Raw genomic sequence first — 16,016 nt, 5'->3', positions numbered from 1 at the left:
CTGAATGTAATCTTAGTCAGTTGATATGCAGATATCTACTATACTTTGTACTTTGACTTGTACACTTTGGGAAAGGTCATGGCTAAGTCCTGAAACAAAAGTACAAGTCCCTAGTGGTAAACAATCTATTTTTTTAATTAACTTATAGAAACCTTTAAAGTAGCAACATGAAAAGTCTTAGAATAACGCCTTTTATCATGAATTTACTGTTGACATTGTCTAAGTTTCTGTAGGCAGTGTTCCTCTCTAACCTTTTAGCCATGGTGGCAAAACAGTTCCTCTGTTTTGCCACCAATAAACACAGCATGTCATGTGGGTCAGAGGAGACATAAAACTTAGAAGCTGCCGTTAAAGTGTAAGGGGAAACCCTGACGCCATGAATTAAACACACACACACAGACAACAAAGTAGCAGAGTCGTGTTCGGCTGACCTGTTGAGGTAGACTCGTTTCTCTGTGAACTGTCCTTGGCCGTGTGTCGGGTCTTCGTAGGGCTCGTTCTGGACGACCTCCACTCCTTCCCCTCGATCACTTTGCTCATGGCTGTGTTTACTGATCATGTACAGCTGCCCGATCTGGTACTGGAGGACAAAACACACAGAAAGGAAGGATGAGTTGCTATTGTTTGGCAACAGGAAACTTTTATACATTAGTTCATAGTGTAACAGGCAGGAGACGTACTGCAGTCAGTATAGATGCCCAGATGTTCATAGGTCAAGTCGAGTGTCAGGTTGAGAAAACAAACTCACGACAACATCCTTTTAATGGCTGTTCAGGAGCTTTCCATTATATCACATGGTCTTCATTAGCAGATGGAGTTTGCCCGGTTTGTCGTGTAATTGTAAACGTTCAATTTTTTTTTTTTTTCTCTGAGCACTTAAAAGGAATTCTTGTCTAGATGATCACCATGTGCACTGCCAAAGTCCCAGAACAGTTACTAAATGGATCTAATGAGATTGTTTTCTCATCTGTTGTTCCAAAGGTCAAGAATTAACTTTATACCTCAAGTTTCAAGTGTTTACGGTCTCAAGTACTGAGTCACCACAGTCTGCATCGAGTCTTGAAAGATATTGTGTAAGTGTTGGACGTCATTTAAATGGAACTAGTAATGAAACACAGACTTTGCGCCACAGAAACTGGTCTGCTTTTTTTTATGGTTAATTTTTTGTTAGCAAATGTCAAAAGTGGACTTGTGACATTGAGATCAAATGCAATTCTAAAACACACTATTGCACTATTTGTGTACTTGTTTGTGCAACAAAGCCATTCACTTACAGATTACAGCTAGAGTAAACTTGTACGCGACTTAAGCTTTAATTATATCATCATCAGCTGAAAAAATTAACACCCTTTCTGAATATTATACAATACTGTATATCCCACCTGTATCTTCTCATTTTCAGTTCTGAATAATTCTCATTGCTTTGTTATTGTGCAAAATGGTGACAGGAAGTATATTGTCAGTATATTTGTTACTCAAAACAAGTAAGTACAGTTCAACTGTGCATCTTTATTTCTGCATGTGGGAAACTTGACTCCATGGCAACGTAAAAAAAAACAATATTTAGTTGAGTCTGACCAAGAAGCGCCTGTCTGCTTGGCCCCGAGTCAACTCGTTCTTTATTTATTGCCTCATTTTCTAGATTTAGTTGTGAAAAAGGTCAGAAAACAAACTAAAGTCATGTCAGCTTCCCTTACAATAATACTTCTTCAGTAAAAAGGCCAGACTCACAGTTCGCTACCTCTATTTTAATGAATGTGACAGTGTTGCATTTGTACACATCAGACTGTGTTCGGTTAATTTAATACTTGCCATGCAATTTAATACTTGTCAAGCAATAAACTGTGGACTGACTTGAATGAATGAATGAATGGGAGAAATTTTGAATGAAATTTTTGATCCCCACAGAGGAAATTCACTCATTACAGCAGCTCAGAATAAGAAGGAAAAGTGAGTGATAAATAAAAACTCAAGTTTATCCAGTATATACATATATACACACCTATCACATACACAGATATGACCTGCAGTGGTGATACACACATGGTTTGATGCATTGTACTAAAATATTGCAATGGAAATTGGATAAGCGGCGTTGTCAAAGACTGACAACAGCTTGACTAACATCCACCTCTCACACACCATTGTGGAATCAGTCCAGGACAGAGATAGCCCTCTTAACCGGTTTATTGAGTCTTTTTCTGTCCCTCTCCGTGCTTCCACCTCCCCAGCAGACCACCACAGTGTCATTAAATGTTCTTAATGTCCTGCCTACTCCAAAAGGACTTCAGTCTCCTCAGCGTATGAAGACAACTTTGTCCCCTGAAGGTAACACTTCTGTCCACTTTTGATCTTTAATCTTCAAACTCTAGCTAAATCCAACCCTTCTGTCACTGACAAAAGACCCAGAAAGGTAGAAGTAAGGATATGGAAAGGAATGAATGATTTTAAAGGATCTGAGTGAGAGTGAGCATCAAAGGAGGGCAACGTGAGGAGTTATAATGAGAAGGATGGGCTGAAGTTAAATCAAAGACGGAGAAAAGAGACATAAATTTTTGACAACAGATTAGAAGTAAGAGGATGGGGAAAATGAGGAAACAGAACAGAAAAAAAAAAAAAGATGGCTTAATGATGGCCGGTGATGCTTATAATCCTTTTATCTGCAACAGGCGGTGAACAAGTGAAGCAGCACTCTGCTTCCTGCTCAAACACCATATGCTTTCTCTTCCCTCTGTGCTCCTCTCCTCCACACATGTGCTTCAGTTTTTTCAGTGGTAACGAAGGCAAGCTGAATCAACTATATTCCCCCGGATTCCACACTCCCTCTTCTCCCTGACCTTTACCTGTCACCGCTGCTGGCTGAGCTGTGAAACGCTGTCAGAGGAAAATGTGAGGTGCTCACCCAAATCAGCTCCCACGAGGGGGCACGAAACGGTGTCAGCACCGAGCTGCCGTTGCGAGTCTCTGATGTATTTACAGGTACTTGCTAAAATAAATGAAACAATCAGGTCATCAGATCAGGCCTGGTGGAAAGATGCAAAACCGTGCAGCTACACACACAACAGATCCTATCGCTGGGGATTTGCATAGCTTGGGCGAAAATTGTCAATGCGCCATGAAACTCAATAGAACAAAAAAAAAAGAGAAACAGTAAAAACAGATTATTGCCTGTGGAATTCGAATAATTACTCAAATCCTTACACTCTTGCACTATTTGTGAGCCACATAGTTACTGTTGTTGTCTAGTTGTTGTCTGGATGTACATGTATCCATTTTCACACCTATTTGACTACACATAATTAAATTAATCAAAATTACTACACTGGAAAAAAAAATCCATCACCTGGTGAAACAACATTCAATTTACGATTATCTTTCACTATAAATCACTATACATGTAAATTCTCAGGATCTCTTAGTGTTCCATCCATCGAGGTGTAGTGATGGTCATTATTATGCTCAGCAGAGCTTTCATTGGCCAATTCTCCCCGAGGCACAAAGCTGTAATCATCCGAAAATTAGACACTCCCACCAGAGTGAATAGGCTTTAACATACTGTAGGACAAGGGAGATGAATTAGAATAGCTTCTGATTTATTTTGATTAACGTAAGCACGGGGGGGGGCTGGTGGGGATGGAGGTGGGGGGATCTGCCCTTGGCCGACGGCTCTGCGTCCTCTGAGGTAGACGAGTTTGACTGTGAAACTTAAACAGGGGCAGCAACGCAATGACTCACTTCCTCTGTATCTGTTCGCTCCAAGTCCCCCCCCGCCCCCCCCCCCCCCCCGCTTGTCAAAGGCATCTCTAGACAATGGTATACGTGTAAAGATTGCAGTGTCAGAGAAGGACACACACATTTAAGAAAGGAAACATACACACATATCAAGCCAAAACAAAAGGTTGTTCCGACACTAAATTCCCTGAGGAGAACGCCTGACTCAGCCACACCTTAAGATCAGAGATGAACAGTTATCAGGATGTGCTGCGACCTTCTGCCACAGTGAGACATGTTATATAAAAAAATGTTTTCCTTCTCTTTCTTCACACTTTCTCACACTGTACGACATGTTTTTCAGGTGTTTACTGCTACAAGTTAATTACACAGTGACAGCGATGAAAAGCCAGAAATCTCTGCAAGTCCAGTAGCTTATTAATCAATCAACAGGAAATGTAACTATTTTCTATCATTTTAGTTATTAAAAAACACCAAGTACTTGATAGTTGCAGCTTCTCAAATGTGAGGAGATGCAGCTTTTCTTACAATAAGCTGACTATCTTTGGGTTTACGCCTGTTGTTCAGACAGAAAAGCAATTTTAAGAGATGACTTTCAGCTCTAGTTTTCCCTGTTTTCTGATGTTTTGAAGACAAAACAATTCATTGAGAACATAACCATCCAATTCATTGATTATGAAAGGAATTGTCAGTTGCAGCCCCCCCCCCCCTCCTCCCCGCCACCTCTATCCACCTGATGCATGTAAGTTCAATATTCACTCTCCTTTTAGCTCTGTTTTTGGTCTCCACCAGCTCCTGAGGAAATCATCTGGCTCTTTAGCTGCAAACCTTTGACTGGTACTGTACATGTGATCAATTGTTAATATAAAAATATTAATTATAGCCACTTTAAGAGCCACGTGCACAATGTCCTACACCAACGTGAGCAGCAGTAAGCAGCAGAACACAGAGCCAGCCACTGAAGTAAAAGTTCAGTAAGTGCAGTGCAGTGGAGGACTGTCAAGTTGCAGGATTATGAAACGCATCACCTAAAAGGACATTTTGAGTGTCGGCAGATTCAGAGCTGGAATGACCCGTACACAATGTGAGGCCCGGCGCAGCACAGCGAGTACTACAGCTCTGAAATTAATGACCGATCTTCACGTATTATAAAACACCGGACCGAGTGTAGCCGCAATCGACAAAACAAGTAACTACATTTATTTAACATGAATGGTCTGTGATCAGACTTGAGCAACCTACTGGTTTCATGTAGTCTGTCAGCAGTGTGTTCACTTTTGAGACAGTTCCTACTCAGTCACAATAAATTAATTACAGAGAATGTCAAGATAGAAAATGCACACGTTTTCAAACATGGCCGAGGTTATAAAAGCTTATGTAATTCAGTGTTTAAAATGAAAAAAAAAACCACTCTGGCCATTTGTGTGTTAATTTATTAATGCAGCATATAACTGAAGCTGAATGAACTGAAATTATTACATCACCTCTCTTATCCCTTACTGAATATACAGTAACAGCCAGACCTGATTGCACAGCAGGCTCTTTTTCTTTCACCTTACACCGATTCAGTTTCTTTACTCCTTTAAACCGCAGCCACATCTGCTCCATTAATAAAAACTTCACCTTTTCATTGAAGTCTCAAAAACAAGGGCAGCATTTCTAAAAGACAGCTCTGAGCTGTGATGAGAGCAACGGTGCCATGTTGAGAGCTACTGTAAATAATGCAGATGCTCCCCACATACTAAATGAGGGAAGTGAGTGATGTGGATTGAGAGACACTGAGGCAGAGGACAAACCAAGGGGAGAGGACAGAGGACAAAGTTGCAGAAAATGAGAGAGAGAGGTAGAAACGGACCAAAAATAAAGACTTGGGACACGGGGTAGCAGAAGCAGTTAAGTGTGACAGCCTGATTTAATGTCCGTTTAGACTAGAGACGTCCTTTTCCACTCGCTTTATCACAGATAAGCTGTAGCAGTTGTCATCTTCTAAAAATGTCAAGGATGTACATATATTATCTAGGCTTCTTATGAAGGCCGGTGTGGTCATTTGAAATGTTTGAGAACACCATGATGAATGTATTCATCCACAAACAGGCCAAAATAGAGCACTCCATATTAGGGAAGGTTTGCACAACAACAAATAAAACCTTGTACTAACTGTTTGACTAGCCCTGTTATTTTCCCCCCATTGAAACAAAACAGGCAATCACTTCAGCAAGCGCTGCGGCAATGAAGTACTACTCACTCGGTCTCTTGTCTGGAATCTTCACAGCGTGATCGATCATTTAGCTACATGACGCAGCCAGCACAAAGAGGCCAGTACTTGCCTTGTCTTTATTCGATTTGTCTGATGACAAGGCACTCTGGTTTGATGGTGCTCGTTAATCAGTGTCAATAAACCAGAGTGTGTTGTCATCATCACCCCCTATTACAGGGTTCTGGTCTAGGTCGTTGAAACCCAAATCCACAAACGGAGAGGGCTGCATTCTGATAGGTGTGAAATCACAACTGCCTACTGAAGAGTCTCTACCTGCAAACAGCTTCTAAACAAATCTCTGAATGCAACTTGTGTAAAAGCTCGCTTTGCTGCATCCTTTTGTTGTACAAATAGAAATGAGTCTTAGAAACAGAAAGCATAAAGACTCAATAGTTGCCGCTTTAGCAGCCTGTTATCCTGCCGGGTTAGAGATTTTTTCATCATCATCATCTGGGCTCTTTGTAAAGTGTTAATACCAGTTAAGTATGTAAGAAAAAAACATTTCTTCCTTCAACCTGGTGAAGGCCACCTGTTCACGAGTAGGTGTGCCTTTGTGAAACTTGATCTTTAGCATAATAGACGTTTGTGGGCAAGTTTCATTCACTACCGTGTTGTCTTGTTATCCAACAGTAAAAAAAAATATTTCACGACGCAGAGCTTCTAGTCCCACTGTCAGAAATCAGCAGATATTAACACAGTACAGTTATAACAATTCAGCCTGAAGGGATCATGAACATCTGTACCAAATTTCACGGCAATTCATCTCATAGTTGTTGAGACAATTCACTTAAACCCACAGATGTCAACTTTATGGTGGCCAAGGAAAAGTCAGTAGAGGTCTTCACTGGTTCAAAATTCATTTCCAATAAAGAGAGACCCGACCCAAGAGGGACCCAGCCAGACCTGAACACAACAGGCCCGATCCAAGATGTGGTCGGCCCGAACAGAGAGAGAACACAAACACCGGCGGCAGCCTGATGCGCTATCAATTAATTCAATCAATTAACAAGCAGCCACTGTGGGAAAGAGCAGCAAAATTATTATAATAATGCCTTAAGTAGAATATACAGTCATAGAAATGAAAATAATTTGTATATATGCTTCAAACACAGTTTTATAACCTATAATAACATGTAATCCTATTCCACCTCCGGTACCAACTGGGTGATAGACAAAAGACAATGTTCTAACCTATTTACTCTGTTTTATTTAATATAAATTTATGATAAATGTAATATCTGTGAATTAAATTCCTCAGGAAAATCTTCGGACTGATCTTCCTAAAATAAGTTCAGCAGTGACCAGATGATCAGAGCTGAGCAGCGTACACTAGGCTCCGTTTGGATCCACTCAGGTATCGGATATATAGACATACAGACCCAACCCGATTAGACTCGGGTCCTGGGTCAGGTCTCGGTTCCTCAGAATCAAGTGGACCCATGACACCTGAAGTGTTCCTATTTAATAGCACAGGCCTCGCCTGTCAGTGAGAATTCACTGCATCCTCACTCAGTAAAGCCTTGAACACAAATAATTCCAGCCGTTATCAAAATACTACTGCTCACATCTTAAAAAGGGCTTAAAAAGGTCTAGACCGGCTGTCAGACAGCCAGACGTGCTTCTAGACTGGAGAAACACGATACGAATAACCAACATAGCAACGTTAAGCCGTATAGATCAATACATGGTCTATCTGGACTCCCTCAGCATTTCTTTGCAGTCAATAACGCTACAGCACCATCATGAAGGAAGCAGAGTAGTGAGGTGAAAGAGGATTCATTGCATGGTCACGTAAAGCTACGGTGCTGTTGCTGAAAGAGGGAGAGAATGAAGATCAGAGGACGAGGGAGGAAAAAAAAGGATGGACAAAAGAGGAAGTGAGTTAAAACTAAGTAGACAAAGGGATAGAGGGAGTTGATAGAGAAGAAAGGATAGGAGGAAGACAGAAAGGAAAGAAACACTGGGGAGGGAGAGGAGGAGGTATGATTGGTGGTGTAAACGTCACTGTCAAAAGTTTGGACACACCTTCCCATTTGTCTGAATGAGAAAGCGTGTCTAAACTTTTGAGTGGTGTTGTATATCATCATTTCCAGGCCTCTGTGGACAAAAGACGGGGGAGAAAAAGTTCCAACGAGACCAATAAACCAAGACAGGCAAGAATGATTAGAGGAAAGAGAAGAATCATTTTCTGTCCACTGAGAGATGACCTCCCTCATTATTCAGTGCAACAACACTCTTTAAAAGATATGGAGCTCAAGTGCTCTGGTTTTACTGGCACAATGATGGTAGCATTTCAACTTGGCTTTTAATTGTATATGGAAATGGGACATTGGCTGAGAGCCAAACACTTTGCTCCATTTGCAACCGTTGAATTAGTTTAGTAAGAGTAAGCAAAGAATGACTTCAATTTATGGCTCAGATGCAGAGAACAGCTAACTAAGTGTTTTGTTGTTGTTTTTTTTTTCCTTTACTTTAGCTGCACTCCATTTGACTGCTGGTGTGTCACTTGTTCTATAGCAGCAAGGACAGGAAACATGTTGAAACAGAGTGTAGGAGGGATGATAGTTATGACTGTAAATCCCCTTCACAGCTAATAACCAAACAGAAGCAGGGGGAATATGTAAATATGCACTGTAAAAAGGAAGTTTACAGTTAATTTACATAAAATGTGCAGTAAAAATTTCACGTATTTTTACACACATTTCACATTTTTGATAAATGTTTTTTAGGGTCTATAAATTTATAGTTAATGGCTGTTTTTACAATAAATAAAAATAAATTTAACATTTGTTATTCAACAGCATGACTGTATTTTTTACAAGATTTTATGATTAAAAACTCATTAAACTAAAGCTTTCTGTTATAAATAAGTCATATAACATGAATGTATTTTTACAAGGTTGTGTTAGTAAAAAATACTTTAAAGATCTCCTCAAGACATGTATTAAGACATATAAAAATACACTGCTTGGAGCGATCATGTGTGTCTGATATGGGGTTTCCACAAAAAAAAAAGTATAATTATCACATCCTTAAAATGACATCTACTCCTTCTCGCTCATAAGAAATTCCAAATGATATGAATATGTAAATCTATTTCATCTCTAAAGTTTAATTGCTGGAGACAAGATGCCTCCTACTTCACTGTAAAGGTCATTCTCAGTGTTTGTGCACTGGAGGCTTCAAGTTTCCACATCACACTCACGTACGTTGGCTTCCAAACTAGTCGTGATATCACAAATCATGCTTGTAGGCCCAACCCTTAAAATCAAATTTTCAAGAATACAGAGAAACTTTCCACTTTCAGCAGATGAACGTGATAACAGCCTTCTAGTGTTAAACTCTGCACAGCGAAGCTCAAACATCCAAATGTAGGAACAAGAAGAAAAACATATTTTTGAGTGGAAGGGGACTTTAAAATGGAAAGTGTTGGCAGACACTGTACAACCTGTGTGTGTTTACCAGTCTTTCTTATTTTACCATATGGTGGTTCTTGTGGTATTTTGTTTACTTGCTGTCGATTCAGGTCAGCATAAGTTGCATATTAAAAGTTGAAATGGAGTGAAAACCACACCCATCTGGCAAAAAACAGCACTTTTAAGCATGTGTGGCTATGAACACTCTGCTGGATACTACAAAGATGTCCAACTGTAATCGCACTGGTGACATTTTTAAGCTTGTCCTTAGATTACATGTTGAATGTTGTGAGGATATCCTGGTTTGCTGACCTTCATTATGTAATTCAGAGTTGACATTCCATCTGATAACCCCTTTGCTTTGTTTTGTTTTGTTTTTCCTAACTCTTATCATCACATTTAGTTGCTCAGACAGGATTTTTTTCTGTTCCTTGGTTTGTTTCACTGATATTTCTAGAGTTAGGCCAATCAATCTGTCCAGCATTTCATCCGGCATCACATTTTACTGTGAAAATCTACTAATGTAAATACTCAATTAAGCTGCAAGTTTTACCAGCTAAAAAATACACAAACACGGCTAATTGGTTAATTTTAGGGCAAATTCTGTTTTACTAGAGGGAACAAAATTTGCATTCACAAATGAAACATATTGTGATCCAACACAAGCAGAATTGCAAAATTGAAATATGTAGCATTCACAACCAGAAAGGTCCAACCAGAAGGAGCTAGCTACATTTGCCAAATAAATAAAAGTAGAAGAAGGACATATTCCTCAAAACAAGGTTAGCACTTTCTATTCAGTTTGTGAGTATTTCACTAATTTATTACAGATCACTTTCAAAGTTAACCCTTAGCGACACAGGATTAATGACCTTCTGCATACAGAGGTCCTCGACATTAGGCAGAGACTCTTGTGAACAACAAAAGTATCGGTGAGGGCATAATTAACCTACACTCAAACAGCAGTGCTCCTCAACAGCCAGGTCAGCACACCTCTCTATCTGAATGTCAATGTGAAGTAATAGCTACACTAATAGCTCTGCTAATCACTGTGCTCCACTTGTAGGAGGGTCATATTCATGCCCTCTAGGAGCACTATGGCAGCCCAACAGAGGGACCATTTTGTGTTTGGCAGGTACTAAAACACTGACAACTTGTAAGGGCAACTTTGAAGGGAAAAAAAGAAACCTTTCACGCCCCAAAGCTCATGTGATTGTAATTGCTCAATTTCTGCCTGAAAGAGTGAAATGGCTATGGAGATGACAGCGAAAGCATAAAAATAGTCCTTGGCTCACAGTTTGTATAAATGAGCTCAGTGTGCTATCCTTGGTTACCGAGTGACTGAGTCTGTGTGGGAGATGTGTACTGTATGTACATAGTGCTATTATGGTCACACACTGAGTACCTGTAGAAGTGCAAGGAGAAAGGTGGGCTATTCTTTCATTAATGGCTATTTTTAAAACATGACCTAAGTAGATATTTATTCTTTAAGACATCACTAATAGCAGTCCACACGTGAGGAGTGTTAGACCAAACATGTCTACATGGAGATAGGGTATAAAGAGGAAGTACTAAAGGTTCCAATGAACCTGATGAAGATAAACATCATAAAGTTGTTAATTAAACATTTTCTAATTGTTGTATTAGGCTGAACAAAAAGCAAAAGTAAAAAAAAAATGGTGTGAGTCACTGCGTAACAAAAGAATAGAACCAACTACATACATAAAGCACATGTACCAAGCATCCAGTTTGCCGTTTGCATGCCTGTAGCTGCAAACCATCCAGGCGGACAGAAACGTTGTGTAGGCCCAGGATTGAAGCTCGGGCAGTTCATGACACCCATTAACGAAAACAAATGGGTAAATAAAATTCTGGGGAACATCGAATAATGGGAGAAACCTGACTCTTTGTTACTTCCCTCGACTAATCAGCTCCTCCCCTCTCACCCCCACAAACACTCAGCCCTTCATACTGATGGATGGCTGCATTAACGGGGCAATAGTGGCTTGGGGGGGGGGGGTTGGTGGGTGTGTGGACAAAAGGTACAGGACCAATCTGAGGAAACAACTGGGAACATGAAGAAGAATGAAGTTTCTGTCATTGTTGAAACCTACCAATATTTCTTCATGATTATGATTCACTTTTGGCATCTACACAAAAGGTGTCCAGTTTGTAAAAAGTCTGTTCCCACATGACCTGACTGTTTTAGATAGATGAGAGTTTTTAATCGTAATATCCAACAGCAGCCAGTTAGAAAATGGGTGCACCAAAGAGAAATGGATTAGGAATGATGGATTTTAAAACATATGTTTGCTTATGACTTTCAATGGCAGAGATCCCAGAGCAACCCCAGACATTGGGTGATGTTAATATGTTCAAACAATTTGACTATCGCAGCTTTAACAAGAATGTTGCTGATTTTGAACCTGCTAGAAGTGAAGTTGAAAACTTTGGGAGATCTAACACAGTCTTGAGCAGAACACCTTCCCCCAAGAAATATGTCGAAATTCATGAGACATCCACTCACTTTTATTCAATAAAAAATGTAGCTAGGATAACTTAAACGCATAAATACACGACCCCATAATGCAGACACAGCTATGGACACTTTGCAGTTTCATTACCTATGAAAAACAAAGAAAAACGCAATCTTCTTCTTCTATTCTGTGCACATTTAATCAACTGGGTGGCAGTGTGCAGTGCACTGGGCTGCTCTCTCCAGATAAGATTATCCTTCAGCTGTAGGCCTGGCAGTCAATAAGAGGACCAGGAGTGCAATTAGTGAGTGTGTGTATGAAGGCAAGGGAGAGTAGAGAGAAAGGGCAAATGAAGACAGAAAAAGATAGTAAAAGATAGCAATTGGGTAAGTAAGAGAGAAACAAGACAAAAACAAGTTATCGGTGTTGGCCAATCTGAACAAACTGAGCAATATAAACACAAGAAATCAACATGCAGGACAGAAGAAACATCTCAGTCCTGTCCTCCACAAGAAACTTGATGTCTTTCCCACAGTCCCTACAGGTACACATGGTGGAGTGAGAAAACAGAAAGTATATGTTTGACAGTAAAAGAAGACATTGGTTGTGTTACAACATGCTTATGAAAGCAACACACATGCAAAACTGGTTTAACTGATGAAACAACAATGTCTGCTTGGAAGATAGTTTTCTAATGTGCTTCCAATCTCTGTTTTTGATATTTGATTGTTTTACTGATGATTTTATTCAAAGTCGCCCTTTTATTTAGGGCAGTCAAACAAATTGCTACAGTATACGTGAATCAAAAGCTTAAGAGCTTCTATAATGGTGATTAATCTCAAAACAGGAAGCCAATTGTGCATTTTTTTTTTTACACTACAATAATCAATGTTCATTACAGGCCAATACAATATATGTATAGATTGTAAGGGAATTACTTTTTATACAGCAATTTGGATTTTACCATTAATTCGGGGTCATCAGGCAAAATTGACTAAGACATAATTAGGGCTGTAACTATTTTTTTTATTATCAAGTCATTTATCAATTCATTTGTTGATTATTTTCATAAGTAATCAATTCTTTGTTTAAAAAAAAAAAAAAAATCAGAAAAATGTCCATCCTGTTTTCCCAGAGTCCAGGGTTACATCTTCAAATGTCTTGTTTTGTCTGACGGTCTAAAAATAGTTTCTGATCAATTTTCTGTCGACCATCTAATTGAGAGATTAACCGATTGTTGGCAGTTCTTCACATAATTGGTTTTATTCCATATGTGGGGAAAAATTCTTATGTATTACACCTTTGTCTTTGTATTAGATTCAGCCTAAAAGCATATATAGTATACCATATAAGCTATTAGACAATATTTAGGCTGCTGATATAGGGAAAAGGTATTGATACACTTAAAAACAGAAAGCACAGAAAACTGTTGAATCCCGCAGACTATTGATTACTTGTCAAAGTCAATCCAAACACACACAACTCCATTTGAGGGTCATATAACTGCTGGAATATCAACAAAACTAATTTCAAATGGTTGTATATTTATTCGGATGGCTGCTATCTTGACCTTTAAGTGAAGCAAACTGTGCTGATGTGTCCACCTGTGACTCAACCTGATACCTGTCAGCTTCAAGTTCCTGCTAATGTGGGGATCAAGTGCTGGCCAGCTGAGCCATACACCCGGGACGCACGCCTCGCCTCGCCTAAGACACAACTATTTATCACCTGAGCTATTATTATTCATCATATCATCACACATGCGAACAGGCTTGCGCACACACACACACAGATTCACAGTACACATTTATACATACAAATCTAATGCCATGAGTCAGATAGATGGATGTTTTCCTGCGACTAAGATGTTGGGAGATGACGACATGATGACTGAAGAATGGAAGGAGACACAAAGAAGAAGGAGAAGAGGAAGTATCATTCAAGTGAGAGTAAAGTTTAATCCTGTATTTAGATAAGAATGTATTTCACCAAGGATTTAACCCAACAGAAGTGTCAAAAACCGCAAAACAATGCAAAAAACAAATGAAAAAACACTGATTATTACATTATTATACCATGCATATGGAAAGTACTTGACTCTGATAATCTCAGATAACTCAGATAACTACACTACCTACAGGTTGGTAGGTCTACATGGAGAATATTACTGGAAGCCTGCTGTTCCAGGAGCAGACGCTGAGCATTTTAGACATGCCAGGCAACTTGGCTGATGCTTCCACATTAAATGTTCCCTTAATACCTAATTAAAATGTTTGATTATCAAGGAAACTGAAGTGAAAAATGCTAGTGATATCAGAGGAAGTCAAGTCAAATCCAACAGACTGTATGTATGAGCTGTGCTAGAACCCTGTTAGCGGTTGCCATTGAGGTGAAGGTCGTGGTAGTGTGCTATGAATTGCAGATCGGAGCCCACAGCTGCTGCAGCCGGTGTGTGTCACAAGAGAGTGGTGTAAAGAGCACTCTGTAACATGCCATCATGGTGTGTGTGTGTGTGTGTGTGTGTGCAAGAGGAAGGGGGGGGCTGAACATATGCTCTATGCTCTGTGTGTTAACCGGCTTTGTCTTTTCATAGTGGGCAGATATGCATACTGTACATTGACTGCTTGTGTTGTTTGTGTGTGTGTTTGATCTGTAACCCACTGCATACCCGCCCTCCTCGAGCACAAACACAAAGCACTCAACACCTTTTTCCCCCCTCAACAACCTTCATTAATCAGCCGCACAGAAACAGAATTTGGCAGATTTTCTAAGTAATTTTCACAGTTTGAGTGAATATTTAATTGACTGTATTCATTAACTGAACGCTTAGTATGCATTCAGAACAATTAATTCATGCCTGCCTGCATTTGCTAAAAAAAAAAAAAAAAAGAGAGATGGATGTGGGAGACCTTTGGGAGGAACATGAATGGAGGTACGCGGTAGGTCAGAGCAGCCTAATTAATGGCCCGCTGCTATCCAACTGTACGTGGGTTTCAATTTCATTGCTGAAATGAAAATGAACGTTACAGATAAATTACATTTCTTAACAGTTTTGTCATTTCCAATTAAAAAAAAAATCAGGTTTGAGCAAAATGATGAAGAGTGACATCTAACTGTTCAGCATTTCCTGCTGACTTTTACTTTTACTCCATAACACACTAATCAACAGTATCATTTTACCTTCGTTAACACTTGTCAAACACAAGTTAGTCGAACAAGCACTGCCTGAAATAGGCAGAATGGATCTGACATGCAAAGATGTTGGATGAAATTTCAATAATCTGGGAGAAAATGGGATTAGTGAACAGCTGGGAAATGATGTAAAGGGTTACTCAATTGTTTTTTTATTAACACTATAGAACAATAACAACATCTGGAGGAGTGCAAATAGTCATCATTGCTAAAAAATACATCCATTAACACATATGGAGGGTCCCAAGAAGACATTCTTCAATTTAAGTGCCAAAAAGTTTGAGAACCGTTGTATTTTGTAGTATATGCAGACGTTATAAGATAAAAACATCATTCAACAACAATATTTTGTGAAATGTCAATATCCCCTATAAGAGCTGCAGCTGTCTCTGTGGGAGCTTGTTAGTGGAAATCGCCTCATGATGAGAGCTCTCACATGGACTCATCTCCATTTCATGAAAACATGTTTAATTGAAATCTTATTGAAGGGGCAACAATGATTATGCTGCAGTAAGAATTTGGCTCGGGTGCTGGGTGCATTATGATTCGAGAAGAGTGTGAAAACGGAGAATAGGCTAAAAAACATTTAAGCGGGGCTCCCGTCGAGGAGGAGCAGAGCCCCGAGCCCATTAAAAAAGAAAAATGGATACGAGGACAGAGGGAGACACGAGGTAATATGAAGAGGGAGACAGGACCCAGCCAAAAAGAGAGTGAAGACAAGGAGAGAGGGAGGTAATGGAAGATAGAATAAGTGAGAGAAAGGGACTTAGACCAAGACGAATGGCAGGAGTGATGGAGCGAAAAGGAACCTGAAAGACGGACGGCAAGAAAGAGAGACTATTTAATGAATGGAGAGAGAATAATAAAGAGAGGTGCTCTACATGAAGGTGGCAAACAGTGAGGAAGTAAGTATTTTTTGTGGGGAGGAGAGAGAGGAAATGA

At 39.6% G+C, this 16,016-nt stretch overlaps 1 protein-coding gene across 3 annotated transcripts in view; it reads right to left on the bottom strand.

Annotated features, from left to right (window-relative positions):
* The window catches only part of LOC137175748 (cytoplasmic phosphatidylinositol transfer protein 1-like), an 81,591-nt gene that overhangs the window by 22,908 nt on the left and 42,667 nt on the right, over positions 1 to 16,016 (bottom strand). For all 3 annotated transcript variants that reach the window (XM_067581602.1, XM_067581621.1, XM_067581612.1), the window contains exon 2: positions 432 to 580. In XM_067581602.1, the coding sequence (XP_067437703.1) occupies positions 432 to 580 (149 nt within the window). The remainder of the gene's footprint in view (positions 1 to 431; positions 581 to 16,016) is intronic.

The sequence above is a fragment of the Thunnus thynnus genome, chromosome 3 (assembly GCF_963924715.1).
Source record: "Thunnus thynnus chromosome 3, fThuThy2.1, whole genome shotgun sequence".
Classification (NCBI taxonomy): Eukaryota; Metazoa; Chordata; class Actinopteri; order Scombriformes; family Scombridae; genus Thunnus; species Thunnus thynnus.
The sequence above is the reverse complement of the archived record's forward strand: the minus strand, read 5'-3'. Positions and strand labels throughout refer to the sequence as shown.